We start from the raw sequence: 27,953 nt of genomic DNA, 5'->3' as shown, positions 1-27,953 counted from the left end.
TTTCTCCAAGACCCGCCCCCCCCCAACCCAGATTCCCACTCCTATCCTCCCATCCCCAAATTTGTCTTCAGGCTTTTGGGGCCCTCTGGTCATCACAGGATGTCCTTCATATGCAGCTTTAAGGAGTAGGATCTGAATTGTAATCCACTGTTGGAGGGCACTTCCCTTTAGTAAAAGGTGTGATCCTTTCCCTTTAAAAAGACAGAAAGAGAAAATGAAACGTGTCCCTTGGAAGGAAGTGAGCCCCCATCCTTGGGAGGGGCACCCATGGGGGATGAAAAGGTACCTGTCGCTTGTGCTTCCCAAGGGATCCTATGTTGGGTAGGAGAACAAAATTGATGACTTCTAGTAACAAAACAACCTGGTTTTAAGAACCAATTTGGCTCATCAAAGCCCTCAAGTTGGTCTGTAAGAACTCCAAATATGAAATCCTAGCATTTGAAAGGTCACCTAACCCACCCCTGAGAGGGAGAAGGAGAGGGAGACTGAGGGCCAGAGGGAGGAGAGAACTTTCTTTTTTTTTTTTTAATTTTTTTTCAACGTTTTTTATTTATTTTTGGGACAGAGAGAGACAGAGCATGAACGGGGGAGGGGCAGAGAGAGAGGGAGACACAGAATCGGAAACAGGCTCCAGGCTCCGAGTCATCAGCCCAGAGCCTGACGCGGGGCTCGAACTCGCGGACCGCGAGATCGTGACCTGGCTGAAGTCGGACGCTCAACCGACTGCGCCACCCAGGTGCCCCTAGAGAACTTTCTTGAGGTTACACTGGTGGCCAGAGTCAGGGCCAGAATTCCAGCCCAGAGCCCCTGACTTCAGTCCAGTGACCCTTGCATTTTTCTGATTGTTTCGTCTGAAGGGAACCCCTGAAGACTCTAGTTCATGGAACTCTAGTTCCACTCCCAGAGCCATTTGGAAGATGACATTTCAATGAGAACACTTTGTGTCTCAAACAGCATCTATCAGCCCTTATGTTACACACACTTATGTGTTTATTCTCTTTCATACCAACATGTAAACTTAACAAGGGTGGGACTTTCATTTTTCTTTTTTTAAGTTTATTTATTTTCAGAAAAAGAGAGCACGCAAGCAGGGGAGGGGCACAGAGAGAGAGGGAGAATCCCAAGCAGGCTCTATGCTGTCAGCACAGAGCCCGATGCAGGGCTCGATCTCACAAACCATGAGATCATGACCTGAGCCAAAATCAAGAGCCAGATGCTTAACTGACTGAGCCACCCAGGCGTTCCAGGGCTTTGATTTCTTTGCGGATACTTCCCCTGTGCTTAGACTGTTACCTGGTGCTCGATAGGTGCTCCACAAATATCTGTCAAAGGAAGAAAGGTGGGAGGGAGGACTCACCAGGGTAAAAGAGGTCTTTACTTTCATCTGGTGGGTCTTCACTCCTCCCCATCCCACGACCTCTGGCCTGGCTCAGAGCCTCAGCCCTTCCCTGACCATAAGACAGCCTTCTTGTCTCCACCTGCTTCCCACTGCCCCACCCCACGATGCCACAGAACACATCTTTAAAACACAAGGGCTGCTTGGGCTCATGCTCTCTCTCTCTCTCTCTCTCTCTCAAAAATAAATAACCATTAAAAATTTTATTTTAAACACAAGACCTACTTCCCATTAAAACCCTTCTGAGTGTCTGGGAGAAAATATTTGCAAACCACACATCTGAAAACAGATGGGTGCTTAGAATATATAAAGAACTCTCAAAACTTAATAGAAGAAAGCAGGCCACCCATTTTTTTTTTTTAATGTGCCAAAGAAGAGATACGGAGGAGGCAAAGCCAAGCCCCACCCCCAGATTACACCTTCCAAGTGGCCCTTTCCAAAGACCTCCTCCGAGGAAAGCTTACTGGTGACCTGAATTATAGGTATTTGTCTGCAAAAAGGCCAAATTCCTATATGAAGAGGCTGCAATCCTGTTGTAGCTGTTTATCTTGCTTCATCACCTGCCAGAGCCTCTCCTGGGCCCTGCCCTCCGATCACTCAGCCACCTCCAAACAGGTCAGGCTTATTCACCCCTCTGCACCCATGCTGGCAGCCTGGGATGCCCTCTGTCTCTGCACCACCTTCCCAGGCAGACTGGCTCCTCCCTGTGCACACCACCCTCCCACAGCACCTGGCTGAGCCCTCTGTCATGTACCTGATTCCAGATCAATCCCTCCCTCCCTGCCCCGTTCGCCTTTCTGAGCAAAAACCACTGGCCCCTAGCAAACACGTAATTGGCTCATCAATCGCTATGACTTCCCCGCCTCCTGCCCTCCTCCTAGGTCCATCTTTTTTTGTGCTAGGGTGACCACCCCTCCAGCCTGTACTGTGGGTTTCACCACCTCACAACTGAATCACCGGCTTCTACCTGGCCCATCAGCCCCGAGATATGCTCAAGCCTCTATCCCTACCCACCCCTGCCAAAAATAAAGGAAGACAGAGGAAAAGAAGGAAGAAAGGAAAAGTAAAAATATGGCCTCCTCTCCTCTCTGCCTTCCTTTGGAGCTGAAGGCCCTATCTTGCTCTGGTGCCATAGGGTCTCTATGGCAGTCACCAGACTTCCGTGTCGCACAGTAAATGTGTAGTTTGGCCTCCTGAGTCCCCTCTTCCAGGCCAAACTCCTAAATCTCCTACCAAAGTGGCATATACAAAGGCCCAGGAGGTCAAAGAAAACTGATCAGGGGAGGGTAGGTGGAGTGAGAACAGGGAGACCAGCCACAGTGAAGATTTCCTCTGCCTTAGCCTTCCCGGTCTCGAAGAGCCAGGTCCTGGCCTCATCCTCCAGGAGACCATGGGGGAAAGAGTGAGGAAAGCATTCTGGATGGAGAGACAGAAGTCCTGGGTCCCACTTGCCCTGATTCTCCTTCCCTGCTGCCCTGTGACCGTAGAAAGGGGTGAGTGCCTTCCGCACGAAGCTGGGAGCCATTCTGGGGCAGAACTGCTGTCTGGCTCTCTTCTGCAATGTTCCAGCAGTCGGGATGTGCCTGGCACGGGGCAGCTGCTCAGTGAACCTCTGAAGACTGTGCGCACGCGTGCTCTTGACGGGCAGCGGCTTTTCAGGAAACTGCTCTCTCTCCGAATTCCAGTTGTCTCAATTGGAAAACACTGAGACTAATATCTACCTTTTAAAGTCATGGTATACAGGGGCGCCTGGGTGGCTCAGTCGGTTAAGCGTCCGACTTCGGCTCAGGTCATGATCTCGCGGTCCGTGAGTTCAAGCCCCGCGTCAGGCTCTGTGCTGACCGCGCAGAGCCTGGAGCCTGTTTCGGATTCTGTGTCTCCCTCTCTCTCTGACCCTCCCCCATTCATGCTCTGTCTCTCTCTGTCTCAAAAATAAATAAACGTTAAAAAAAATTAAAAAAAAAATAAAGTCATGGTATACAATAAATGCCCACAAAATCACTTTGTACCTTATAAATATGCTTCAAGAATATAAGAATTAATTGTCACCATTATTGCAAAGAATGGATATTTTATTATTTCCATTTTAGATGTCTGGATAAGGAATATGACTTTCGTTTAAAATGCTAAAACGGGAGGGCGCCTGGGTGGCTCAGTCGGTTAAGCGTCTGACTTCAGCTCGAGTCATGATCTCACGGTTCGTGAGTTCAAGCCCCACGTCGGGCTCTGGGCTGGAGGGCTCGAAGCCTGCAGTCAACTACAGATTCTGTGTCTCCCTCTCTCTCTGCCCCTCCCCCACTCATGCTCTGTGTGTGTGTGTGTGTGTGTGTGTGTGTGTCTCTCTCTCTTAAAAAAAATGAATAAACATTAAAAAAGCTCTTAATTAAAAATAAATAAAAATAAGAAAAATAAACTGTTAAAAAGGTAATATGCAGGTTGAAGCCTTCAGGAGGAAGTGTCGCGAGGTCTGCCATTTACCTGAAATGTATGACGTTAGGAGATGATTAACAGATCAAAAGAAGGATGGATCGGTACCAAGAGATGTCATAAAGCAAGAGTAAAACATTAATGACATCATCTAAGTGGTGGGTATATGGGTGTACACGGTAAAAATCCTTTCAACGTTTTCGTACGTTTGAAATTTTTCCTAATAAGCAAATGTCAGGCAAAAAAGCCTAGAAGGAAAAATCAACTTCTGCCAAACCAAACTGGCAGTTTCCCACGTGTTCTGTTCATGGAGTCATCCAGACGTGACTCTTTCACCAGGGAATGCACTGACTCATCCCTGAACGCGTACTCATCGAGCTCCCTCTATGCATGCCAGTGAGACACTAGAGGTCCAGAAAGAGACGCTCTCTGGGAAAATCAGGAAAGGCTTCGCGTTTATGTAGAGCCGTGGAGGATAAATAGGAGTTTTCCAGACAGGAACTGGCGGGGGGAGGTCCCAAGAGCAGGTCACAGTGTGGCCAAGGCCTGGAGAGTGGTGCAAAGTGTGGCCTGACTAGGGCACAGAATGCTCGCGTCTACACAGCCAGAGGGTGGGTCAGATGACACGAGAGCTGGCTGCGGGGCTCCTGGTTGGCTCAGTCGGTACAGTGGGTGACTCTTGACCTCAGGGTGGTGAGTTGAAGCCCCACGTTGGATGTGGAGCCTACGAAAGAAAGAAAGAAAGAAAGAAAGAAAGAAAGCGGGGAGGAAGGAACATTAAAATCAGACAGATGTTAAAAAAAAAAAGAAGACGTGGTTGTAAGAGCCAGAAAGATGGCTAGATGCAAAATAATGTTCCACTGTTCGGCCAAGCATCCTTATGACACACCTACTGCCTACATAGCTCTAAAGAATGAAAACCAAAAGGCTACCTTTCCCACAAAGGAGCTAAATCCCAGGCTGCCTGGCTGGAAGCCCAGAACCCTGTGGTATGGTGGGAGGAAGCAGGTGAGGCTAGGGAGTGAGGGTGAAACAGATTAGCTGTCACTAAGCGTCCTAAAAAGAGACTTCACAACTCTCCCACACTTGCCCTTCCTGACCTGGCTGGCACATGCTTTGAGGACCTATTGTGTTTGCCTCCAAAACCTGACGCCTCCAGGCCTCACCTACTCCTGTATAAGATGGGGAAGGGGCACCTGGGTGGCGCAGTCGGTTAAGCGTCCGACTTCAGCCAGGTCACGATCTCGCGGTCCGTGAGTTCAAGCCCCGCGTCGGGCTCTGGGCTGATGGCTCGGAGCCTGGAGCCCGTTTCCGATTCTGTGTCTCTCTCTCTGCCCCTCCCCCGTTCATGCTCTGTCTCTCTCTGTCCCAAAAATAAATAAAAAACGTTGAAAAAAAATTAAAAAAAAAATAAAAAGACGGGGAAGGCGGCACTGACATTGATCCTTTGCCTTCTATGGCAGGCACAGTCTGTGGACTTTGTGGGCGTTTCCACCCACTGGCACACAGGATTATGACCAGCCGCAGGCGGGGATTAACAAGAGGGCATCAGCACTGAGTGGTGGGGAGCCAGCAAGAGCGCCCCCATCCGCCCAGTTTCCATTCGTCTTCATTAATTCTTGACTCCTGCTTTATTTTTATGTTTTCATTTTTTTTTTTTAACTTCTAGGGTCAAATGATTGCTTCTTTTGGTTTCGATCTTTCTTGGTTAATATTAAAATCAAAGGTAGAAATTTTACTCCAACTGGCGTTTTTTAAATTTTTGTTTATTTTGAGAGAGAGTGAGAGTGAGCCGGGGAGGGGTAGAGGGAGAGAGAGAGAGAGAGAGGGAGAGAAAGAATCCCAAGCAGGTTCTGCACTGTCAGCACGGAGCCTGATGCATGGCTTGAACCTACGAACCATGAGATCATGACCTGAGCTGAAATCAAGGGTCCGATGCTTAACCGACTGAGCCACCCAAGCGCCCCACTCCAACTGGTGTTTTGACAACATTACACAGATTTCGATATAGAGTTTGTTGTGAATCATTTCTAAAGAGCGTATAATTTCCAACGTGACTTTCTCTTAGACCCAAGAGCTATTTAGAAGAGGGTTTCCCAATTCCAAGTACTTGGTTTTGGGGACGATCCTTTTATTGTTAATGTTTTGTCTTATTGAGCCATGTTTAGAAACAGTGACCCCAAATTTTCTATGTAGGATGTTTTAAATTTAGACATTTTTAAATGAGGCTTTCTTAGAGAATCAACTTCTTTTTTAAGTTTACTTATTTATTTTGAGAGAGAGAGGGTGCATGCGAGCAGGGGAGGAGCAGAGCGAGAGACGGAGAGAGAGAGAGAGGGAGAATCCCAAGCAGGGTGCAGAGTCCGAACTGTGAGATCATGACCTGAGCTGAAATCAAGAGTCAGATGGTTAACCGACTGAGCCACCCAAGCGCCCCAAGGATCAACTTTTATAAATCTTCCATGAGTAACTCAAAACAACGTGGAGTAAAATACACCTATTCAAACCCTCCAAATAATTATTTATATAGACTTACTGTCAGATTCTCAAACAAGTCTATTCATGATTGTGGGAGCTCGTCACTGTCATTTGGGGTGTAAAGGTTCAAAGTTATTATCACTTCTTTATGGATTTTATTGTTTATCGTGATTACTCACCTTTGTCCCATTTCACATGTCTGCCTTGAATTCTACTTTGCTTCATATTGGTATTGCCACTTTTGTTGCTGGTGGTGGCCGTGGTGGTTACATTTATCTGGCATATCATAGGCAGATATATTCCTACATATTATGTCTTCCCCTTTCTAGACCTCTCCAGGCTAATCCATTTTTCATTTGATTGGAGTATCCCCCCCAGTAATATTTAAAAATTTTTTTTTCAACGTTTATTTATTTTTGGGACAGAGAGAGACAGAGCATGAACGGGGGAGGGGCAGAGAGCGAGGGAGACACAGAATCGGAAACAGGCTCCAGGCTCTGAGCCATCAGCCCAGAGCCTGACGCGGGGCTCGAACTCACGGACCGCGAGATCGTGACCTGGCTGAAGTCGGACGCTTAACCGACTGCGCCACCCAGGCGCCCCGCCCCCCAGTAATATTTGAAGAAAAGATACATTTGATATACATCCTGAATCCTTAGGCGTCTCTATTTGCCTTGCACATGAATGACCGTTTGGCTAGACAGAGAATTCTACAAACACTGTTTTCTAGCCACGTTTCAGAAGAGAAGCCCCCAACATGTCTGATTGTCCTTTATTTAAGTTGTAGGTTATTGGTCTCTTCAGAGATGAAACTTACAAGATTTTTATTTTTACCTTTGCAACTCAGAAATTTCACCACGCTTTAAGCAAACGGAACGCCTACATTAATTTTTCTCCCTTCTGAAATCCCAAGAAAACAAGAGTTAAGGAATAAAAATTGAAAAGCATATTACTCGCGGGGACCAAAAGAAGAGGCAGCAGTAAAGAAACAAATATTTTGGAAGTTAAAACGCAGATGGAAGAACGGCAACTAACTTGGCAGACCCAAGAGAGCTAAAACGTAAGCCAGTAGGAGATAAATTCAGGAATTCTCTCACTCCAGAGACTGAAGAATTAGCAGCACCCGGTCCTTCTGGAATAGGAATGAAGGGCCAGAAACAAGGCTACTAATTGAGAGTCTGCGTAGGATGCTTCCCTCCCCACTCTCTGCAGCCAGATGAGTGTCCTTCATGGATGAAGATTGGGGAATTTATTCTCTGGAGACAGAGGGGGGGGTCTCTATACAAGATGACACCAGGCACAGAGGAGATCATGAGTACCACCCTTACAACAGAATCAAGTGGAAGTTGGACCACTAAATATTGAGACCTCAAGGCTCTTCCACTTAGAGCCCTGCCAGCCAGGCTTTGATCCTCCAGAAGAGTTTTTTCCCAGCCAAGGTAAAAGACAAAAGATCTAACAGCCCTGACACTGAAGTTCCCCCAGTGAAAATCCGCAGCTTGGTCAGCCTATGGAGAAGTCCATAATTAACAAGTGCCCCAGAGCCTTCAGTAGGATTTTCGGTTAGATACGCATGCACAGCCAAGAAATATCAGACATTTCAGAAAAATCTCTGGTATGGAATCTGATACCAAAACAAACATACAGGAAAATGAAAGGATTTGATAAAACGAGACGATATCAGGCAAACTGTCTTAATCAATAATACCTTCAAAGTATGAGCAAACATGGTGTCCATGAAATAAGAGAATAGTGTTGCTAAAAGGAACATTTTAGAAATCAAAAAAGAACGGTTAGAAATTAAAATAGGAGGGGCGCCTGGGTGGTGCAGTCGGTTGAGCGTCCGACTTCAGCCAGGTCACGATCTCGCGGTCCGTGAGTTCGAGCCCCGCGTCGGGCTCTGTGCTGACGGCCCGGAGCCTGGAGCCTGTTTCCGATTCTGTGTCTCCCTCTCTCTCTGCCCCTCCCCCGTTCATGCTCTCTCTCTCTCTCTGTCTCAAAAATAAATAAACGTTAAAAAAAAAAAAGAAATTAAAATAGGAAATCAGAAAATGAAAAACTCGGTGAGTGAATGAGAGACTATTGCTGCTGTATGGAACCAAGCATGGAGCAGACTTTTTAAATGAATCAGTGAAAGAGCTTATAGGGGCACCGGGGTGGCTCAGTTGGTTAAGCACCCAACTTCAGCTCAGGTCATGAGCTTGCCTTTCGTGAGTTCAAGCCCCATGTTGGGTTCTGTGCTGACAGCCAGCACAGAGCCTGAAGCCTGCTTCAGATCCTGGGTCTCCCCTCTCTCTGGCCCTCCCCCTGCTCTCTCTCTCTCTCTCTCTCTCTCAAAAATAAATAAACATTTAAAAAAAGTGGGACACCTGGGTGGCTCAATCGGTTGAGTGTCCAACCTCAGCTCAGGTCATGATCTCATGGTTCGTTGAGTTCAAGCCCTGAGCCCCACTCTCAGTGCAGAGCCTACTTTGAATTCTCTGTCCCTTTCTCTCTCTGCTCCTCCCCTGATTGTTCTCTCTCTCTCTCTCTCTCTCTCTGTCAAAAAGAAAAAAAGAGTAAGCTTATAAAGAAATCCTTTTTCCCACCTTATGACCTACCTACTGTGCCATGACACAATCTTCCTGACGCAAGAAAGAGCCCCAACAGGTCAGGTTTACATGGACAATGTCAAACCAGAGCCCTAGGGAAAATCATGCACAGTCTCACAATTAAACACCCACAGGGACCTGCTGGTTGGCTTCCATTTGGCAGCATTCATTGGCCTTAATTGAGCCTGACCATGTTCCTGTAGGGTATAAACCATTACCCTTTTACGGATGGGAAAACTGAGGTCTGGAAAACAAAGAGTGACTCTTGGCGGGAGATGGGTCTACATGGAGAACCTATCATTTGTGTAGTCTGTCTCAAGAGCATTTGTCCTCTATTCGCCTTTTTTGTTTTCCTGATTATCAAAATGTTACATGCTTATTTTGAAAAACCTAAACATCTCAGAAATAAAACAAAGTGCAAAAGACCCTGGTAACCCTCCACAGGTAACCACGAGCAACAGGATGGCGCCTAGTTCTCCAGACTGTGTTGTCTACGCATATGGAAATATATTTTTAATAGGATGATTATTCTCCTATTTTTTTTAATTTTTTTTCAACGTTTATTTATTTTTGGGACAGAGAGAGACAGAGCATGAACGGGGGAGGGGCAGAGAGCGAGGGAGACACAGAATCTGAAACAGGCTCCAGGCTCTGAGCCATCAGCCCAGAGCCCGACGCGGGGCTCGAACCCACGGACCGTGAGATCGTGACCTGGCTGAAGTCGGACGCTTAACCGACTGCGCCACCCAGGCACCCCTCTCCTATTTTTAATATTCACATATATTTACTCTTCCAGATGAAGTTTAAAATAAATATATCCAATTCGCCTTAACAGCCCCCCCAAATTTGGCAAAATGGCACTAAATGTGTACATCAATGAGGAGAATTACTGTTTTTCCAACATGGAGTCTTTCCATCAATAAACGTGGTATTCTCTCATTTTTCAAGCCTTTATTTTGACATCTTTACTGGTAAAGGTTTATATTTTTCTTCCTGTATGCCTTAACTGTACCTTATTAAGTTTATCCCAGTGCATTTTATCATTGGTATTGCTACTAAGAATGAGATCCTTTCCTTTCTCTCAATTATGTTTTCTATTAATTGTGGCTGCAGTATCAGAGGAAACTCTTCGTCTTTACAGTTGTGTTTTTTAGTTTTTTTCATGTTTATTTTTGAGAGAGAGACTGCACGTGAGTGGGGGAGGGGCGAAGAGAGAGGGAGACACAGAATCCGAAGCAGGCTCCAGGCTCTGAGCTGTCAGCACAGAGCCCCATGCAGGGCTCCAACTCAAGAACCATGAGATCATGACCTGAGCCGAAGTCAGACACTTGGCTGACTGAGCCACCCAGGCACCCTGCATCTTTACAGTTTTAAAATGAACTCTGTTGGGGGCACCTGGGTGGCTCAGTGGGTTGAGCGCCTAACTCTTGCTCTCAGTTCAGGTCGTGATCTCACTGTTGGTGAGACTGAGCCCCATGTCAGCCTCCAAGCTGACAGTCTCAGAGCCTGCTTGGGATTCTATCTCTCTGCCCCTCCTCTGCTCATGTTCTCTCTGTTAAGATAAATAAAATAAATTTAAAAAAATAAAATAAAATAAACTCCCTTGGACTATTTTAGGTAAATGCACTACAAATTGTGATAATTTGCCCTTCCTTACCAATATTTATATTATTTGTTTTTCTTGTCTTACTGCATTTGCTGGAACCTCTACAACAACGCTGAAGAGGGCCAGGGTCTTGTTCTTGACTTCATGAGAAGCCTTCATCTTGGCCTCTTCTTTAAAAGCCCCCACCCTCCCTCAGGACTCAAATGCCCTCCTTTTTCTCCCCCATCCCTGTCTAATTTCCTTTGAAATAGAGGCTTTTCCTTAGGTTTTTGACAGCAGGGGGTGAGTTAAACTACTGTAGTTCCTTTTCCTGGATGATGTGCCTTCCAAGCCTCTGCAAAGGACTTGCCGCTTCTATAACTAAAATGCAGAATTCTGCAAAGGCAGAGCAGCTGCTAAGAGACAAGGAACTTGCCTCAGCGTCCACAGACACGCATCCTCTCCTTCAGTCCTCAGTGCACACTCCGCAAGGTGGATTGTCTAGTGCACTCTCATTGTTCAAAGGAAGGTCTGTCTCCAAGTAACTTGTCCCAGGTCACACAGCTAAGTGGCAGACAGAATTCGAAGCCAGATCACAAGGGAAATCCTACAACCTCACAGACCTGAGCGTTGGACATGATTACAGGGGTCAAGGGGAAGTCTGGACACAAGGGGAAGGCCGATGTTCAGGGGAGAAAGTCTAACGGGGATGGGACATCCTTCCCTTCCCTGTAGGCCTGTGCTGAGCAAGCAGTATATAGAATGGGGCTTTGCTGACAGGGTGGCCGGAGAGGAGTGTCAAGAACCTTGGGGCGCCTGGGTGGCGCAGTCGGTTAAGTGTCCGACTTCAGCCAGGTCACGATCTCGCGGTCCGTGAGTTCGAGCCCCGCGTCGGGCTCTGGGCTGATGGCTCAGAGCCTGGAGCCTGTTTCCGATTCTGTGTCTCCCTCTCTCTCTGCCCCTCCCCCGTTCATGCTCTGTCTCTCTCTGTCCCAAAAATAAAATAAAAAACGTTGAAAAAAAATTAAAAAAAAAAAAGAACCAGCCCGTGGCATTCTTCCTAGAACCTTCAAATCCTCACGTGGGCATTGGTATAAGGGAGGGGCCCTGCCCTGGGAACAAAGACTGGCTATGAGTCCCAGCTCTATCACTCACCTGCTGTGTGACCTTGGGAAAGTTGCTCCCCTCTCTGGTCCTGGTTGAACACCTATAACATACCCAACCACCTTGACTAGAAAGAGGAAGAAAAAGGTTTTGCACAAAGTGTTCCATTTGACTTTCTAATTTATTTTTATTTTTGTAAGTTCATTTATTTTGAGAGACAGAGAGAAACTCAGCATGAGTTGAGGAGGGGCAGAGAGAAAGGGAGAGAGAGAGAAAATCCCAAGCAGGCTCCACACTGTCAGTGCAGAGCCCGATGCGGGGCTCGAACCCCCACATCATGAGATCATGACCTGAGCCGAAATCAAGAGTCAGATGCTCAACCTACTGAGCCACCCAGGCGCCCCTAAAGTGTTCCATTTGATTTTCAATTAAACAAAGCAGATGAATCCATGCATTTATCTCTACTCTCTCTACTCTCTTCTGCAATCTGCTAAAAGGACTATACAGAATTTTTCTTAAAAATAGACAAACAAGAAAGGGAGAGGTTGATATCAGGGGACAAAGGGTATAACGTGTTTTTCTGGGACCCAGGAATTGGAGGCAGGAGTATCTCAAAAAGCAGGCGCAGGTCCGAAGGCTGAAAACAGAGGGAATGTTAGATACACACACACACACACACACACATACACACACCTTACTCCTCGCCCACCAGGCACAGCGGAAGATGGGCAGAGAGGCACCCTGGTCAGAATAGAGGGAGTAGGTGGAAATCCATACACTGTCTGAGATTCCCCTGCCTCCTCCGCCTAAACACAAGTAACCGCATTCACCCACTGCAGGATGCAGGATGCTTTTCCAGAGAAGCTGAATGGTCCCACAGAAAACACCTACAACCATGACATTGAGGGTCCTCCAAAAGAACGACTAGACCTTCATCCAATCACTCCCGGTGAAGCCGCCAACTGACAAGCCCCACCCACACTCACAGCAGTGTTCAGTGCTTTCCTCTTAAATGGGAGCAAGACAAGTAAAAGAAATAAGGCACTTGGAAGAAGCACGGTCAGGCCGGGAGCAAAAGGAAACCAAAGGTAAACTGTCATTGTTACTTTGATTAGAGAACACGCTGCGTAGGAGACACTGAACTGGGTGCTAGGGGAAGGAAGTGGGGAAGGGAAGGGAAGGGAAAGGAAGGATCCACACAACACTCAGGAACTCTTTTTTTTTTTTTTTTGAGAGAGAGAGAGAAAGAGAGAGAGAAGGTGCAAGTGAGCAAGGGGCAGAGAGACAGAGGAGAGAGAAAGAGAGAGAAGCAGGGCTTACCCGAAGTGGAACCGGAGTTCACGAACCACGGGATCATGACCTGAGCCGAAGCCAGATGCTTAGTTGAGCCCCCCAGGCGCCCCATACTCAGGAACTCGTGCAAACTAAAAAAGATTGAGCCAAAATTTCAAAAGGCAACAGTAGGGTTCAAAGACAAGGACAAGGAAATTTTACCAAAGAGGAGGATGGAAAAGGCAGACAGAAAATGAGAAAAAAACAAACAAAAAAAAAACCACAAAAAAAAAACCACAAAAAAGCATGACAAAAACAGAGCATCACACCAGGATATCTCCCCTTCCTAAGAGAGGAAATTCCCAAAGACACAAATGCAAGTGATTTTCCCCAGATAATTGTCCCAGATGGAAAGAACCCAGTAGGTACCCAAAACTATGGGTGAAAATAGACTCATAGTAGGACAATTTAAGACTAAATCTCACCATGAAGTTTCAGCACACAAAGGACAAAGGGAAGATCCTCAAAGCTTCCAGAGAGGCAGGTGCAGATTGCATGGAAAAGGCAGAAAACCAGAACGGCACAGGAATTCTCAACCATGCCTGAAGCTCAAAGACGACTGAGCAAAGTCTTCAACATTCCGAGGGCAAAATGTTCCCAACCTAAAATCTTATCTCCAGCCAAACTGGTGATCAGTTGGGCAGGTAGGAAGCAAGATTTTTTTTTCAGGCATGTGGTCTATCAGAAACGTTACCGCTCATCCCCTTTTCTTAAAAAGCCCCCTCCCCGCCCCCCGCCCGACACAAACCAAGAGCATAAATCAAGGAGGCAGACACGACGGGACTATGTTGATAAAAATAAGCATTTAAAAGTCGGTCTTCCCTGAGCAATCGGGTCCTCGTGCCCTCACCGGGTTTTCCAACAACAAAATAATCTAGAGTGCGCGTTTGTTCGCCTTTTGACATTTCTGAAAACGAGATCACGCTGCAACCGATGGCCTCTTAGGGCAATAAATAAGGCAGCGGCTAGCATTTGCGCACTGCTTTACAGTTAGCCGTGGCACTTTGTGCACCGTTTTTCCTTCGGCTTCACAACGGCTTCCGGAAACCAGTTTTATCAAGCCTGTCGTGAACACCAAGAAACTGAGATTCCGTGTGGTGAAGCCACCCAAGGCAGCGCCTAGCTGGTGTGGGTTGTGAGTGGGGGAGTTAGCATTGAGTCCCTTTTCCTCACCAGGAGCGTTAGAGTATCTCATCTGGGGCTTCACAGACCTCCGCTCATCTGACAGTTGAGGGAACCAAGGCTCAGAGAGGTTAAGGGATGCGCCCCGCCTCACACAGCCCGGCAGCCAGGCAGGGTCAGGATCTGAACTCTCTACACTGCCTCGCTGTTTGGCTGGCACCAGGGGCAGCAGCTGTGTTCCCATGGGAAGCAAGGACAAGGTGGGGGGCAGGGGAGGAGGGCATCCCAGCCCACCCCAGTGTAAGCCCTTCCCCCTCTGCGGGAGCTCCAGGGGCACTCACTGCATGACCCTGTCCCAGGCCGGGTCAGAGGGGTAGCGCTTGGATCCACCCAGGTACAGGGACCGATACCGCTGCCGTTGGTCCTTCGTCTCCATCAGCCAGGTGTTGAGGTAGCGGCCCACACCTACGGGGTTCTGCTGCAGGGAGAGGATGGCGGGACACGTGAACTCGGGCCTCCCGGCTCTCCCCACGCTGCTCCCCACTCCATCTGTTAGGGGTTGAACTGCGTCTTCCAAAGCGACATGTAGAAGTCCAACCCCCGGGACCTCGGCGGGTGACCTTATCTGGAAATGGCCGCTGAGGTCATTGGTAAGGATGAGGTCCCCACATGAGTAGGGTGGGCCCTTAACCCAATGAGACCGGTGTCCTTCTAGAAGAGACCCACGGGAAAAGACAGCCCTGTGGCAGTGACGTCAATGACAGCGGTGGAAGGGAGTGACGCATTCACATGCCCAGGAACTCCAAAAACTGCCGGCCAGCACCGGAAACTAGAAAGAGGCCAGAAAGGATTCTCCTCTGCAGGTTTCAGAGGGAACGGCCCTGCCGGCACCTGGACTTTGGACCTCCGGCCTCCAGAACCGTTTCAGGATAAACTGCTGTTGTTTGAAGCCGCCTGGTTGTTGGCGCGGCCGTGGGAAGCTAACACACCATCCCACCCAGAAACCTATGTCCTAGATACAAGAGGCGGCAACAGAGAGGTTCCAAGAGGAGGAGAGGAAAGGTAACCTGCCCAGAGGTGACCAGTGAGGGCAGGAGAATGGCTGGTCAGGAACCTGGTCAGTTCCAATGGCTGGTCAGTTACCTGTGGCGTAACAGTGCCAAGGGTGGCTCGAGAGAGATGCCAGGGGCCGCACACAGTGGGATATGCAGCTGAACTTGCTGCCCACGAGGGAAAGGCCTGTCTCGAGGGGGAGCAAGCTCCCGGTGGTGGGCCTCCTGTCCCGGGGCAGGGCGAGCTCAAGCCCTGGGACCCAGACGGATGTCACCTCAGCTCCTTCCACTCTGCAGTGGCCAGCCCTGTGCTAGGAGCATCCGGCTCTTACCTAAACACCCTATTCGGGGTCCCCAAGTGAAGACCTCTCCCCCGCAAGAAGTACAGGCATGGGGTGAGAAAAAGCAGCTTGTGGAGGGCTGACCTGCAGGTTTCTCTGAGAATCGGGCAGGATGACAGGGTGTGGGCACAGTGGAGGCCAAGCCGTCACTCTGGGAGGCGAGCGGGTGGGGTGGAGGAGGGAGAGCTCAGGTGTGGGGGTGCGGGAGGAGGCGCAGTGGGAAGGCAGGTAAGTTACAAGCAGAACGTTCCCCCGGGAAACCAGGAGACACTTAAAAATAAACAGCTGTTCAAAACCAGGCACAACTAACCCTCGCTACTGGAAGTCAAGACGGGGCCACCTGGTGGGGAGGGAGGTGTGTGTCAAGGGGGCTCCTGGGGCGCTGGAAATGCGCTCTTCAATGCTCTGGGGACTTGTTACAAGGCTGAGTCCATTTTGTGACAATTCACGGGGCCGTCCGCTTAGGATTCCTGCACTTTACTGTATGCTTATCAGAACCTGAAAAAATGTGCACTTGAAAACTGAAGGGCAGCAGTAAGAAACAGAATGAGGTCAATAGCCACTGCCATTTGTATAAATTAAGAAGGCCTGCACACAAAACCCAAGAACTTATTAGCCATTTTACAAGAACGCTGAAAGCTCTATCACACACGTGGGGGATGGCTGCCTCGGGGGAGGGGGAGGGCGACAGAAGGGGTCCTTGCTCAGCCAAGGATGAGAAAGGGGCCAAGTCCGCTAGCTGCTCCCTGAGGCCCTAAGACAAACACAAAGAGGATGGAGGGAGCATCCCCCTGGGAAAATAAGAGCGTGAGCTGGCTCTGGGGTGACGTGGTTCTCAAAGTGTGGTCCCCAGACCAGCAGCGGCATCACCCGGGAACTTGTTAGAAATGCAAATACCCAGGCTCCCCTAGAGGCTACCGAATCAGACTCAGACGCTCCGGCAGGGCGCCCAGCATTCTGTGCTTTGACAAGCCCTCCAAGGGGTTGCTCGTGCCCACTCAAGTCTGGAAGTCACTGCCTTAGAGAAATAAGATGGTAGGAATGGGTGTTTGTCCCTTGGGGAGAAAGAGGTGGGATCGGGCTCACGCAGAGCATCAGTTCCCAGGTGTGGGGGTGCGAGGGCTTGGTGCTGCCTGTAGAGGCAGGAGAGGGTTCCCTGGCCATCACCTTTTAACCCCCACCCCAGACCTACTCACCCAGCTTCCCAGAATCATCTGGTAGGCCTTTATGCCCATCCGCTTGGAAGACAGCAGGAATGGTGGCTGGTTGACATGTTTGCATTCCTTCTTTGGAGGAAGCCACGAACCGGGACCAGACGTGGCCTAGGGGTTAGAAATGAAGGCTGAAAGCTGGAGGGGTCTGGCAGTGGTCAGCCTGGGACCAGGGCAGGTGAGGGCTCCCGACAGCCCACCCCAACCACCCGCAGCCCTGGGCCTTGAGCCAAAAACAGTGAGGGGGTTACCCAGCCACCTTCCGACTCACCAGGAGCCCATCCTCGGAGGGTGGAGGGGCCCTGTGGTGCCCTCATAACAGATGTCACCCACTCTAACCCCACCCTTCAGCCTGACACCTCTTTCCAGTTTCCCAAGGGCGCACAGGGTCTGGCTTTGGAGCTAAACGAGCTGGCTTCCTTCTCACACTTGCTGGGGGAGCCAGGGCACATCCCTTCCCATCTCTGGGCCTCAGTTTCCTCTTGTGAAATGCAAATGATAACTCCTACTTTGGGGCGCTGGAAGGTGCCTGGCCCACAGCAGGCATTCAGGAAATGTTAGCACCCTTTTTCATTCATCCAGACCCCACTGCTCCCCAAGCCCCTAGCAGTTCTCCGGGGGGTGGGGGGGCAGGCCCTGCGTGTGGGAGGCGGGAGCCTATCCGGGTCACTGCCTGTCACACCCCAGAGAGGAGCCCACCATCCCCTCAGAGGGAGTAGGTATGCAGTCCTCTGTCAGGGTGGACCCCTTATTCACGCTCTGCCCTGCCCCGCATCCCCTTGGCCTCTCCCCAGGGGAGAGAGGAGCACTTGGCAGGTGCCAGGCTCCACCCTGCCAGCTCCAATCCTTAACCGCTGACTCTCAAGCCACCTGGTTATGCTCAGAGGCCAAGCAAGCAAACTGAGCCTTGGAGAGTGGGAGGGACATACTCAAAGTGACAGGTGCGTGCATGACCAGGCAACCGGGTGGGTCCGACACCCCAGGCTGAGCTTTCCCCTCGAAGAGCCAGCCCCATCCCATGCCCCCCCCCCCCACGCGAGAGTCCCCTCCCCAGAGAAGAAGGCAGGCAGGCCATGGGGGGAACACTGACTAGTTTTCGGGGGCACTGGCTAAGGGTCGCCCAGTAAATCCTCTCCGTCGGGGTTTCCGGGTTGCGAGGAATTTTCGAAAAAACCCCACGCTTCTTATTGTGACGCGAGTTAAGCTCTTCCACGAAGGTCGTAAAATTCATCAGTTCCCTGGGCTTTTTTTTCTGAGAAACAGAAAAGAGAAAAAAAAAAAAACAAAAAAAACAGAAGCGTCATGCCAGGAAAATCGGAGCCCTCTCTCTGGACCCTCCGCAGCAGAGAAAAGTGGGTGGTCACACCAGGAGGCACTACTCTCCACCCTGCCTCCTGCAGCCCTGGCCGTGGACTTGGAAGACGAGTCCCTGGCAACCTCACCTCCAAGCCACGCCCACTGCTTAGCTTGGGGCTTTTGCCTATTCCTACACCTTCCCACTCATTTCAAGGGCATTTACTGCACGCGCACTGTTCTCAGCGGGAGCAACAGTCCCAATATTTAAACACCAGCGCGATGGGGGAACACAGACGACTGTCAGGGCTGCGAAACTACTCTGCGCGATACCGTAACGGTGGATACGCTTGCCCAAACCTGTGGAAGACACAATGCCCAGAGTGAAACCTAACGTGAACGTGGACTTTGGCTGATAATGACGTCGGTCTAGGTTCATCGATTGTACCAAATGTGCCCCTCTGGGGGTGGGATGTTGCCAGTCGGGGGGAGGCTGTGCATGGAGGGGGAACAGAGGGTGCACAGGAACTCTGTACTTTCTGCTCAGTTTTGCTGTGAACCTAAAAATGAGCTTAAAGATAAAGTCTATTACTTTTTAGATAATAAAGAATATTATGTGGCCTGGGCACTGGGCCAATCAGAATAGGAGCTGGCTGTAGGGCCTGTGGAGGGTCTCAAGGTCCCTGCTATGCTGGGCAGGACCACTTCAGTGGCTGGTCATGGGAACGTCCGGAAGTCGGGCTGCAGGGCTCATTCCGCAGCTATATGCCAATTGGCCCAAAGTATGTCAACATTTTACCTTCACCACCCCCATCCTAGGGCTTCTGAGCGCTCACCACCTGCTGACACTCTATGTTGGTTTCACTTATGACTGTGTGTCCTTTTCCGCCGGAGTATAAGTGCCACAGGGGGCAGTCACCCCCGTCACTATTACCTGGCCCAAAAGTACACACCGGGTGAATGCACAGTGGAGGGAAAATGAACAGGTAATTGGACAAATAGTCAATTCCAATTGCTATGAACAGGAAGAAAGCAAAGCCCAGTGTGCTATGGGTCACACAACAGGAGCATGATGGGAAAAAGGCGGGGGGGGGGGCGTCGAGTTAAAATTCTACCTCAGTTTCCCCAGCCTCCCAGCCTCTGGCTTGTTAGCTGTCACTAACAAAGCCAGCTGAGACGGGCCTGCGATGCCTGGGAAGTGCTTCCAAAATACCAGGGCGCCCAGACCCGTGCCATCAAGGTCCCTGCAGGCCTTGTGGCCAGTCTCCCACGCAGCCCGGGGGGCTGTGACCATCTGCTCCTCCTCTGCTGGGCATGCAGGCGAAGTCAGACAGACATGCTGGGGTTCAAATCCCAGCTCTGCTCCTTACCAGCTGTGTGGCTGGCCTTAGCTTCCTCATGGAACACAGGCTGTGAGGGGGAAGTGAGCAGCGTGTGGGAGGGCCCTGCAGCGCTTGGCACGCAGGGTGGCGGTGCTCCTGGGGCTGATAAGCGAGGGCTGCCATCTGCAGGGGAACCCGTGCTCCGTGCCCCGCCTGGGTACATACCTGCACAGAGTAATGTCCATAAGGCTGGGGCTTGCTTCGGTCACCGGAGAAAGTGTCGTAGGGGCCGCGGGTGCCCATGGATCGTGCCAGGTAGGTCTCAATGCCACTTTTGAAGGAGTAGGTGCCTGGTGCCAGACCACTCCCCTAGAACAGAACCCGGCTGACAGTCCCACGGGAGAACTGCTGAAGCAGGCCCACCGCCTCCCGGGGTCTCAGTTCCCCATCTGCCCTGGGAGTCTCCCCCTTCCGCCAGGACTATGCAGGAAGGTGGGCAAGTCCTGGCCAGAGGAGGGGGTACCTGATGAGCCAAGAGGAGTGGCCTGCTGGTCATCCTGCACATGAGGACCTGAGAACGGTTCTGGGCTTTCTCCTCCAGCTTTGTGTATGGGTTACCCTTCACCCCATAATTTCCAGGGCCTGGATAGTAGTTCTGTGAGAGGTGTGGGGAGGGACACAAAGGTCATCAATCCCACTCCTTATGCTGAGTTTGTCTGACGAAGAGAAGCCCTGGGAGGGGAACAGGACGTTCAGGGCCCTTGTGTGTTAACCGCCCCCCAACACACAACATGGTCAGTCTCAACACAGCTCCACCACTGCTCAAACCTTCAGTTCCAAGTTCACACTCTTCCCCAGGGCCCCGGCGGCCTGTCCCACTTATTTCATGCTGCTCCCCGCCTACATCCCACACTCCAGCCGAACTGGGCTCCTTGCTGTATGTCAAACACAAGCCATTCTGCCAACCTCCGTGTCTTTGCTTGCTGGTGTTGTTACCACCACCCAAAATGCCCTCCCTGCCCTCTTTGCCTTGGAAAGTTCGAATTCTGCAAAGCCAGCTCAAATGCCATCTCTCCCGGGAATGAAGCCTTCCTTCCCTATCACCCCAGACAGTTGCTGGCTTTGGTGGTCTCAGAAATGCCATCTGTCACACCTGCTTTTGCATGAATCGGGTTCTCACTGTATTCTGAACAGTGCTGTCGCCTGGAAGGATCTGGAGTCCTGGGTTTGAATCCTGGCTTTGCTGCTTCATAGCTGAGTGACCTTGGGCATACCACTTAGACCTTCTGAGTCTCGTTGTCCACATTTGTAACATGGAGATAGCAATAATTTTCTTCCAGGGTAATGAGGATGAAATTAAATGCCTCTAAAACTTCTTGCACAGTGCTCAGTCCCTAGTGGGCACCGACATATAAGTCAGGGTGGGACGCCTATCTTGGGGGTCCGGAGAAGGAGGGGGGAGAGGCTGAGAACCGTGGCTAGAAATGAGCACCTGGGGGTTCCACTGCCAGGGTTGGAAGTATGGTCTCTGGAAGTGGAGTGAGCGGAGACACCCTGCAGTGTAGGTGGGTGGGTGGGTTGGTGGGGGGAGGTGGTCCTTGGATAGAGACCTGGAACAATGTTTGCTGCTGCCATGCATCTTTTCGCCACACGAGGTCGCTGCGCTTCCACAGATGGCTCAGCCCTGCCCACCTCCGCCAGGAACCAACCCTGGGGAAGCAGCCCTACCCGGCAGGCTGGAGAAGGCAGGGAGTTCTACCCCGGGGCGGGGGGAGTCAGCCAGTTATGGCATCAGATCTGTCCTGCCCTCAGAGGACAGCACTACATGTGTCCTTCTTCTAGGGCCTAGGGTTTCCAGGTGCGTTCAGAAGACCCCCAAGGTAGGAAGCTGGGTGCCTGCACAGTGCGTTAGGTGCTTCAGAAGCCTCAACATTAGGTTCTGGAGGTGACTCAGTGAGATCAAATCAGCACCATCTGCAACTAACAGATGGAGAAACAGAGTTTCAGAGAGTCAGACCTCGAGTCCAAGGTCCTACCTCTGGAAAGAAGCAGCCGCTAGGGTTCCAACTGCAAAATCCAGGCTCTTTTCTGAGCTGTTTCCCAGGGGCGGGAGGGCCATGAGCCTGGGTACACCTCAGAAGTGACCTTAGAAGTGCCAGTTCCGACACAGTAGCCACTGTGAAGAAGGTGGGGAGGACCTTGAAGGCATTAGGAGGCATTCAGACCTGGTTCTGACACACGAGGGTCCTTCAGAAGACCATTCTGGCAATGGTAGGGGACCAGGAAATCGGTCAAGAGGCTGCTCCTGGGTGGAGAAGGGACAGTGGCCTGGGCCAGGGTGGAGGCAGTGGGGATGGAAGGAGGAGGACAGGAGGCAAAAGCACAGACCCTGGTGACTGTGGGGAAAAGGACCCGCTAGGTTTCTGACTCTGGCAGCTGGTGGTGCCATTGCTGGAGAAGAGTAGGGCTGGGGGAGATTCTGATGTGGGGGAGAGGGGGGGCAGGGTGGCAGCGAGGGGAGAAGAGCCATGAGGGAGGCTGGCAGAGGAACTCCAGAGCTGCAGACCTAGTGTCCCCAGAGCCAAGAGAGGGGACAGTGTGCTGAGGGAGCGGGTGGTGGCATCACCCAGTGCCAGAGGTGGACAAGATTCAGAAACCAGAGGAGGAAGCATTGCCTTTGCTGTGTTGGGGCTTGACAGCCCCATCCTTTCTGGGGAAAGATTCATGGGGCCCCCAAAGCAGGTACCCACAGCTTTGGCAATGACACTGGAGAAGGCCCCAGTGGAGAGGTCAGCACCCTACACAGGTAGCGTTTGTAGACCTGTATAGGGGTGGGGGGACAGCTAGAGGGACCAGAGGACAGAGGAGGCCATCAGGTTCCCAGCCCAGGTCTCACAGCAAGAAGACAGCTGAAAAAGCAGGCCTTGGACATGAGCTGCCCCGGGATTGCCTTCTGCACCCACTGGGGCAGTGGCACACCTTGAACTCACTGTCTAGCCCTGAGCCCAGGACAGTGGCTCGGAGAAATCCTGCAGGGCCTGATGGAGCAGCAATGGCAACAAAGTGCACGAAGAGCCAGCTGGAAGGAAGGGTCAGGCCGTGGAACCTTCCACCTGCTCAGCCAACACTCACAGATGCCCCAGTGCAGGGGGGCTGGGGACACAGGAAGGAAGCATCAGATTTGTTCCTCCGCCACCATCTGGGCTGGGTGCTATTAGACCCTGTCCTCCAGGGACAGTCAAGGAACAAAGTCCAAGGGAGCCAACCTATGTGTAAACCGCACGGGCTTTGTGTGCACCCCTTAGATTCAAATCCTGCTTGTGCCACTGGGAAGCTCTGCAACCTTGGGCAGTTACTTAACCTCTCTGTGCTCCAGTTTTCTCATCTGTAAAGTGAGATAATGCTAGTGCCTACCTCACGAGGTGAGGTGGCGGGGGTGGGGGGGTTGTGGTGAGGATTAAATGAATCAGTACACTCGAGTGCTCAGGACAGCACCTGGCACATCGCAAGTGCGGTGTTAAGCGTCAGCTATTATTACTTTAGATTTGAAGGTAATGACTCAGTTTTAAATGCCTCCAGGCATCCCCTCTCCCTATACTGCAGTTAACAGCTTCTGCACCTAAAGATGCAAAGAGTAATCTCCAGGCTTCACGGTGGTTAAGGTGCAGAAGAAACGGCCGGGCTCTGGGGTTGGACACTGCCTGCTTCCCAGCTGTGCAGCTTGAGGCAAAATGCTCGTCCTCTCTGAGCCTCCAGCGCCTCATCCGGAGTGGCTGTAAACAGGATGTTTGGGAACACCAAGGACTTAGTAGGCGCGCGTGCCCTGATTGAGTCCACAAATGCTGACTGTGCGCCCACTGTGTGCCAGGCACTGCTAAGAACTGGGAATCCTGCAGTGAGCCACCCCGGCAGATGTCCAGTGGGGAAGAAACGCTAAACACAAGCACCATCAGGACTCCTGGGAAAGGGAGATGTCTGTCACCTAGTGGGGGTCAGGCAGGCTTCTCAGCTGACAGCTGAGGGCTGAGGAGGAGTCCCTTAGACCAAGGGGCCGCTGGGGGAGGGGGAGAGGGAGAAGAAGGGCATTTCCGGCAGAGGGAATGGCAGCAGGAAAGCCCCGGTTGAAAGAGCTTGGCCCATTTGAGGAGCTGGAAGAAAGACAAGAGCATCGGGCGGGGAGGGCACCAGGGCAGGGAGGAGGGGCACTCCAACCACAGTCCTCACTCCAGACGGTCTGACTTCTGCCTTCTCCCTTGCTGAGCTTGAAACCCACTCGACGGGACCATCATCCCAACCCACCCGGATGCCACCCTACCCCTCACCGCCATCACCTCCCATCTGGATGCCTCCGCCCCTCACCCCTACGAGCAGGGTGCTCCTCTGAAAACATAAATCAAGCCCTTCCCTTGTCAAAACCCTCCACTGTCCTCCCAGTGGAATCAATCCCGAAGCCCCCACCTTGCCGCCCGGTCCTGCCCTCTGGCCCTCACCCCTCTGCCATCTCTCCACCTTCCGCCTTCCGCCCTCAACCCTCCCCCACCACCAACCTCCAGCCACACTGGCCTCCTGCCTGCCGGCCCAATTCAGGGCCTAAGCCTGTTGTTCCTGCCGTCTGGAACGCTCTCCTGCAGCTACCGTGAGTTTCTGTTGCTCACCTCCTGCGCGTTTTGCTCAAATGTCACCTCCCCCCAGAGGTCTTCCGGGACCACCCCAGAAATTACACTTCCATCACTCTGTCGGTATCCCTTCTTTGTCTCATTTTTCCTCATGGCCCCAATCATCTATGACGTGCTTCTCTGTACTGTCATTTCTTCCACTAGGGCACCAGCTCCAGGAGGTTAGGGGCTTGTCTTCCTCGCCGCTTGATCCCCAGGCCCGAGAACAGTGCATGGCACTTAGTGGGTGCTCACTCAGCATTTGCTGGCTAGATGGATGAGTTTGTGGAGCACCCAATGTATGCTGGACTCTGTCCTGGGGACTCAGAGATGAACCAGACCCATCCCTGACAGCAGGGAGCTCCTCGGCTGGTGGGGGAGACAGACGCAGGAAATATGACAGCCCCTGGGCTCGAGGCTGTGGTAGCAGAAAGCAGAGGGGTTTGGGGGACCCCGAGGAGAACCTGGCCGAGCCTGGCAAGGAGGCGGTACAGGAGGGGCACTTCCAGCACTATCCAGGCTACATGCTCTGCAGCCAGAGCCGAGGGCGGGAGGGCTCGTCCCCAGTACACGAGGACACCTACCCCAACGAGGCCACGGAAGCGGGTCTCCCCCGAGCTGAGCAGCCCCCGGGTGCTGCACGGTTTCTGCTGCAGCTGTTCTAAGAAGTCTTTGAGGTTGTAGGAGCCGGGCCCCAGCTTCTCCTTCTGCCCCAAGAGAAGAAGGCAGAAGGTGACAACTTGAACCACGGGGACGTCCACGCAGGAGGGAGTCTGGAGGAGGGCAGCACTCCGTCCAGGATGAGCGCTGCCTGGGAGGACTCACCTGCAACCGCTTCTCTTTCATGATGGCCTCGTACTGGAAGTGGGGCAGCTGGGTCAGCCGGGTGGCTTCCTGGGTCCTGGCCCAGCCTGTGCCCACCTCCTTGCTGAGTTTCTTCTTGCTGAAGCAGGTCTCCTGGTAGCCATAGGTTCCAGGTCCTATGTGGGACTGAGTCAGAGCACAGTCATACCAGTCTACCCACAGAGTGAGTCCTCCTCACCGACTGGGGGAGTAGACAGGCAGGACCCGGCTGTGCCCGCCGCTCCCCGTCTCAAACCTGGCACTGAGGGGCGTGGCACTCGAGGTACAAACACAACATCCTCTGTCATTGGTCCCCTTACACTTAGGGGTGGCACCTCCTTCGGAGCTCACAGCTGGTTGGTGGCAGGGAAGAAATGGCACCCGGGTCTCCGTCTCCCCAACCCACGCTGTTCTCACGACAGCCCTGCATTTATCAACACATCTGAGGTCCCAGCTCTGAGCCAAGCTCTGTGCTCCAGACTGAGGGCTTGGAGAGGCGTCAGGCATTGGCCCTGACACAGCTCAGCTCCTCCTCCGTGGTGAGGGGCTTGGAGGGGCACGGGGAGTGTCAGAGAAGCCGCGCGCACAAACTCACCATCTGCACAGAATGAAGCCTGGAGTAGGGGGCCTCGGTGAAGGTGCTGAGTTTCTTCTGATTGGGGTAGATGGCGGAGACATCAAACCTAGGGAGGGGGGCGCCCGGGTGGCTCAGTCGCTTAAGCTTCCGACTCTTGATTTCTGCTCAGGTTATGATCTCACCGTGTGTGGGATAAAGCCCCGGGTCGGGCTCTGGGCTCTGGACTGAAAGCGCGGGGCCTGCTTAGAGTTTTCTTTCTCTGCCCCTCCCTCTCTCTCTCAAAATAAATAAAATAAACTTAAAAAAAAAAAATAACCCTAGGGAGGGACAGAGACCCCGAGAGAGGGAGGAACAGAGACCCCGAGAGAGAGCTCAAGGCCTGGCCCCCCGTCCTGGTGTGGCCAGTTCTGGGGGCATGGGGGGCTGTTGGCTTCCCAGAGGAGCTGGCCGGTGGAGTAGGAGCAGGACTGCGGCCACCGCAGGGTCTCCGGGCTTCCTGCTTCTCTCTCCACCCTTGCCTGGTCCCCTCCTTTCTGCTGGAAGCCTTTCCTCAAAAGTCACCTTATCGTCACAGCCCCCACCCCACCCTCCAGCACTGGCCGGCTCCCCCTCCCAGTTGGCTTCTTCTCCACAGCCCTTACCACGACCCAGCATTTTATATAGGTTTCTTTTTTGGTTTATGACCCACTCCAACCACCCCTCCCCACAAGAATGCCAACTCCTGAGTACAGAGTTTCGCTGTTTGTTCTCTGTTGTGTCCCCAGATGCTAGAGCTGTGCCTGGCACGGAGTAGGTGGCACATGGAAGTCACGTAGAGGTGTGAATGAAAGACACCTGGGCTGAAATCCTGCCCACCACCCTTACGCTGAGCGACCTCCTCCCCGGCCGGGCCGCCTGGCCTCTCTGAGCCTGGCCCATAGGAGGTGTTCTTGGAACGCCTTCAAATCACTTGAAGTTGGTGAAAAAGAGCTCTGGGCAGAGAAGCACGGCAGGTGTGACGCGGAGAGAAAGTCGCCCCCCACCCCCACCCCACGCTGCCAGTCTCTCCTCCTGTCCCTCCCTCCTCCCCCAGGCTCCAGCCGCGCCCCAAAGGGCCCCACCTGTGGCTCTGCACCCCGAAGGGTGCCCCGCTGAACCACTTGGTGCCCATGGCTCGGGCGCCCCCAGGCGAGGTGCTGGCCGGGACTCCCGCCGCGGGACCCCTCCCGCGGACGCTGGCGGCCACCGCTGCCGCGGCAACCCCGCCTTGTGACCTGTGATTCCCGGAGAAGTGCGCGCGCGCGCTGCGCCCACGTGGCGCCCCCTGCCTGTCTCCTTCCGCTCTGCACGGTTTCTCCGCCACCTTGCGGGGCATCCTTCGCTGAGCCCCGCAGATCTAAAGGCCCCTTATGGTGGTTAATATGGATTCCTTTTGATGGGAACTTAGAGTCATTTGTTGAGGAACCGTTTCTGATTCCTTGCTTTATCCCAGCGCGCGGCACCGAGCCTGGTAGAATGAGGCTCCCAAAGGCCTCTTAACTGTTAGATGCTCATGGCAACACCGGGGCCCACAGGCAGGGCTCGGCTTGGGCAAAGAGGGCATCCGGGTTCCTTCTCCATTTCAGGGAGGGAAGGAGAAAGTGGGAACCAGTAAGGAGAGCCAGAGTGTGGAGGGAAGGCTCGCAGGGATGGAGGCCTGGCCCGTCTGTCCCCCATTCCCCAGACACCCACTCGGGGCAGACACTCTGTAGGATGCCTGGTCCTGGTCCTGGGAGTCTAGTGGGAGAAACAATGACCACACAGTGTGGCCAGGCCTATGAGAGAAGGAGGCCTCTGACCCAGCCGTAGGTGGGTAGGTCAGGGAAGGCTTCCTGGAGGAGGAGAATTCCAAACTCATTATTGAAGTGTGTGTATGAAGTGCTAGGTAAAGAAAGGAGTTGAGGGTGTATGTCCCCAACAGGGCATGGTTAGCTCTCTTCCCTTCTCTTCCTTTATCCCCCACCAGTGTCTTTTGGTCATGCTATATCTAATATCATCTCTCAAGATTATCTTTGATCCTCCCAGTGGTCTTAGGCTGAGGCTCAGCAGAAACAACCCCGGTTGATGATGACAGGACGGAAGCCAGAGGGAAATAGGACTTGCCTGGGGTCCTGTACCCAGTCTGCGGTGGAACTGGAGGACCGGGACACTGCGTCTCCTTTCACCCGGTACCCTTCTGACATGCCAACAGAGAATTTAAATAGGAAGTTCAGACCCCTAGCAGAGCTGTGAGCTGGGCTCTCAGGCCCCAGGCCAGGCGGGCACATGGCCATGGCTGGCAAGAGTGTCCACCCTGCACCAGTGGCGATCAGAAGTGTCAGGCCCAGGGAGCACACACAGAACACACACCCCAGGTCATCTACGCACAGGTTCTATCTACCCTTTCCCACCCGTACAGCCTTGGGCAATCCATTTTCTTTTCCGATCCTCTTCCGATCCTTACCTGTAAAATGAAGCGAACAACCTCTGTCTCTCCAGACTGCTATGAGGATGAAATGAGCTAATTTAGGTGTGCTCCTGGCACATAGCAGAATCAGTGAGGGGCCATTCCCAGCCCTGAGAAAGGGCCCTTGGAAGGGTCCAGAGGCAGAGACTGGGTCTCATCA

General features: G+C 52.2%; 1 protein-coding gene across 2 annotated transcripts; it reads right to left on the bottom strand.

Annotated features, from left to right (window-relative positions):
• Positions 1-41: 41 nt before the first annotated feature.
• LEXM (lymphocyte expansion molecule) lies at positions 42-27,953 on the bottom strand. 2 transcript variants are annotated; one of them, XM_030326963.1, is made up of 10 exons: positions 27,791-27,953; positions 25,348-25,435; positions 24,735-24,899; positions 24,494-24,616; positions 19,778-19,909; positions 19,480-19,623; positions 17,730-17,891; positions 16,625-16,750; positions 14,377-14,513; positions 42-191 (listed from the first exon to the last, which is right to left on the bottom strand). In XM_030326963.1, the coding sequence occupies exons 2-10, from the start codon at positions 25,348-25,350 to the stop codon at positions 119-121; spliced, it is 1,065 nt and encodes a 354-aa protein (XP_030182823.1). In that variant the 5' UTR covers positions 25,351-25,435; positions 27,791-27,953; the 3' UTR covers positions 42-118. The 2 variants fall into 2 exon arrangements, with proteins under 2 accessions (XP_030182823.1, XP_030182822.1); XM_030326962.1 differs by lacking the exon at positions 27,791-27,953 and adding an exon at positions 26,430-26,479 and having other exon boundaries at positions 14,377-14,510.

This window comes from Lynx canadensis, chromosome C1, assembly GCF_007474595.2.
Source record: "Lynx canadensis isolate LIC74 chromosome C1, mLynCan4.pri.v2, whole genome shotgun sequence".
Taxonomy (NCBI): Eukaryota; Metazoa; Chordata; class Mammalia; order Carnivora; family Felidae; genus Lynx; species Lynx canadensis.
The sequence above is the reverse complement of the archived record's forward strand: the minus strand, read 5'-3'. Positions and strand labels throughout refer to the sequence as shown.

Excerpts from the sequence above, each read along its gene's own strand:
- LEXM (XM_030326962.1), bottom strand. The coding sequence starts at position 26,479 with ATGGGCACCAAGTGGTTCAGCGGGGCACCCTTCGGGGTGCAGAGCCAC. Across the intron at positions 25,436-26,429 it reads TTCGGGGTGCAGAGCCACAG|GTTTGATGTCTCCGCCATCT; the intron begins GTGGGGCCCTTT and ends CCCCCTCCCTAG. Across the intron at positions 19,910-24,493 it reads GCTTCCGTGGCCTCGTTGGG|AACTACTATCCAGGCCCTGG; the intron begins GTAGGTGTCCTC and ends CACCTCTCACAG.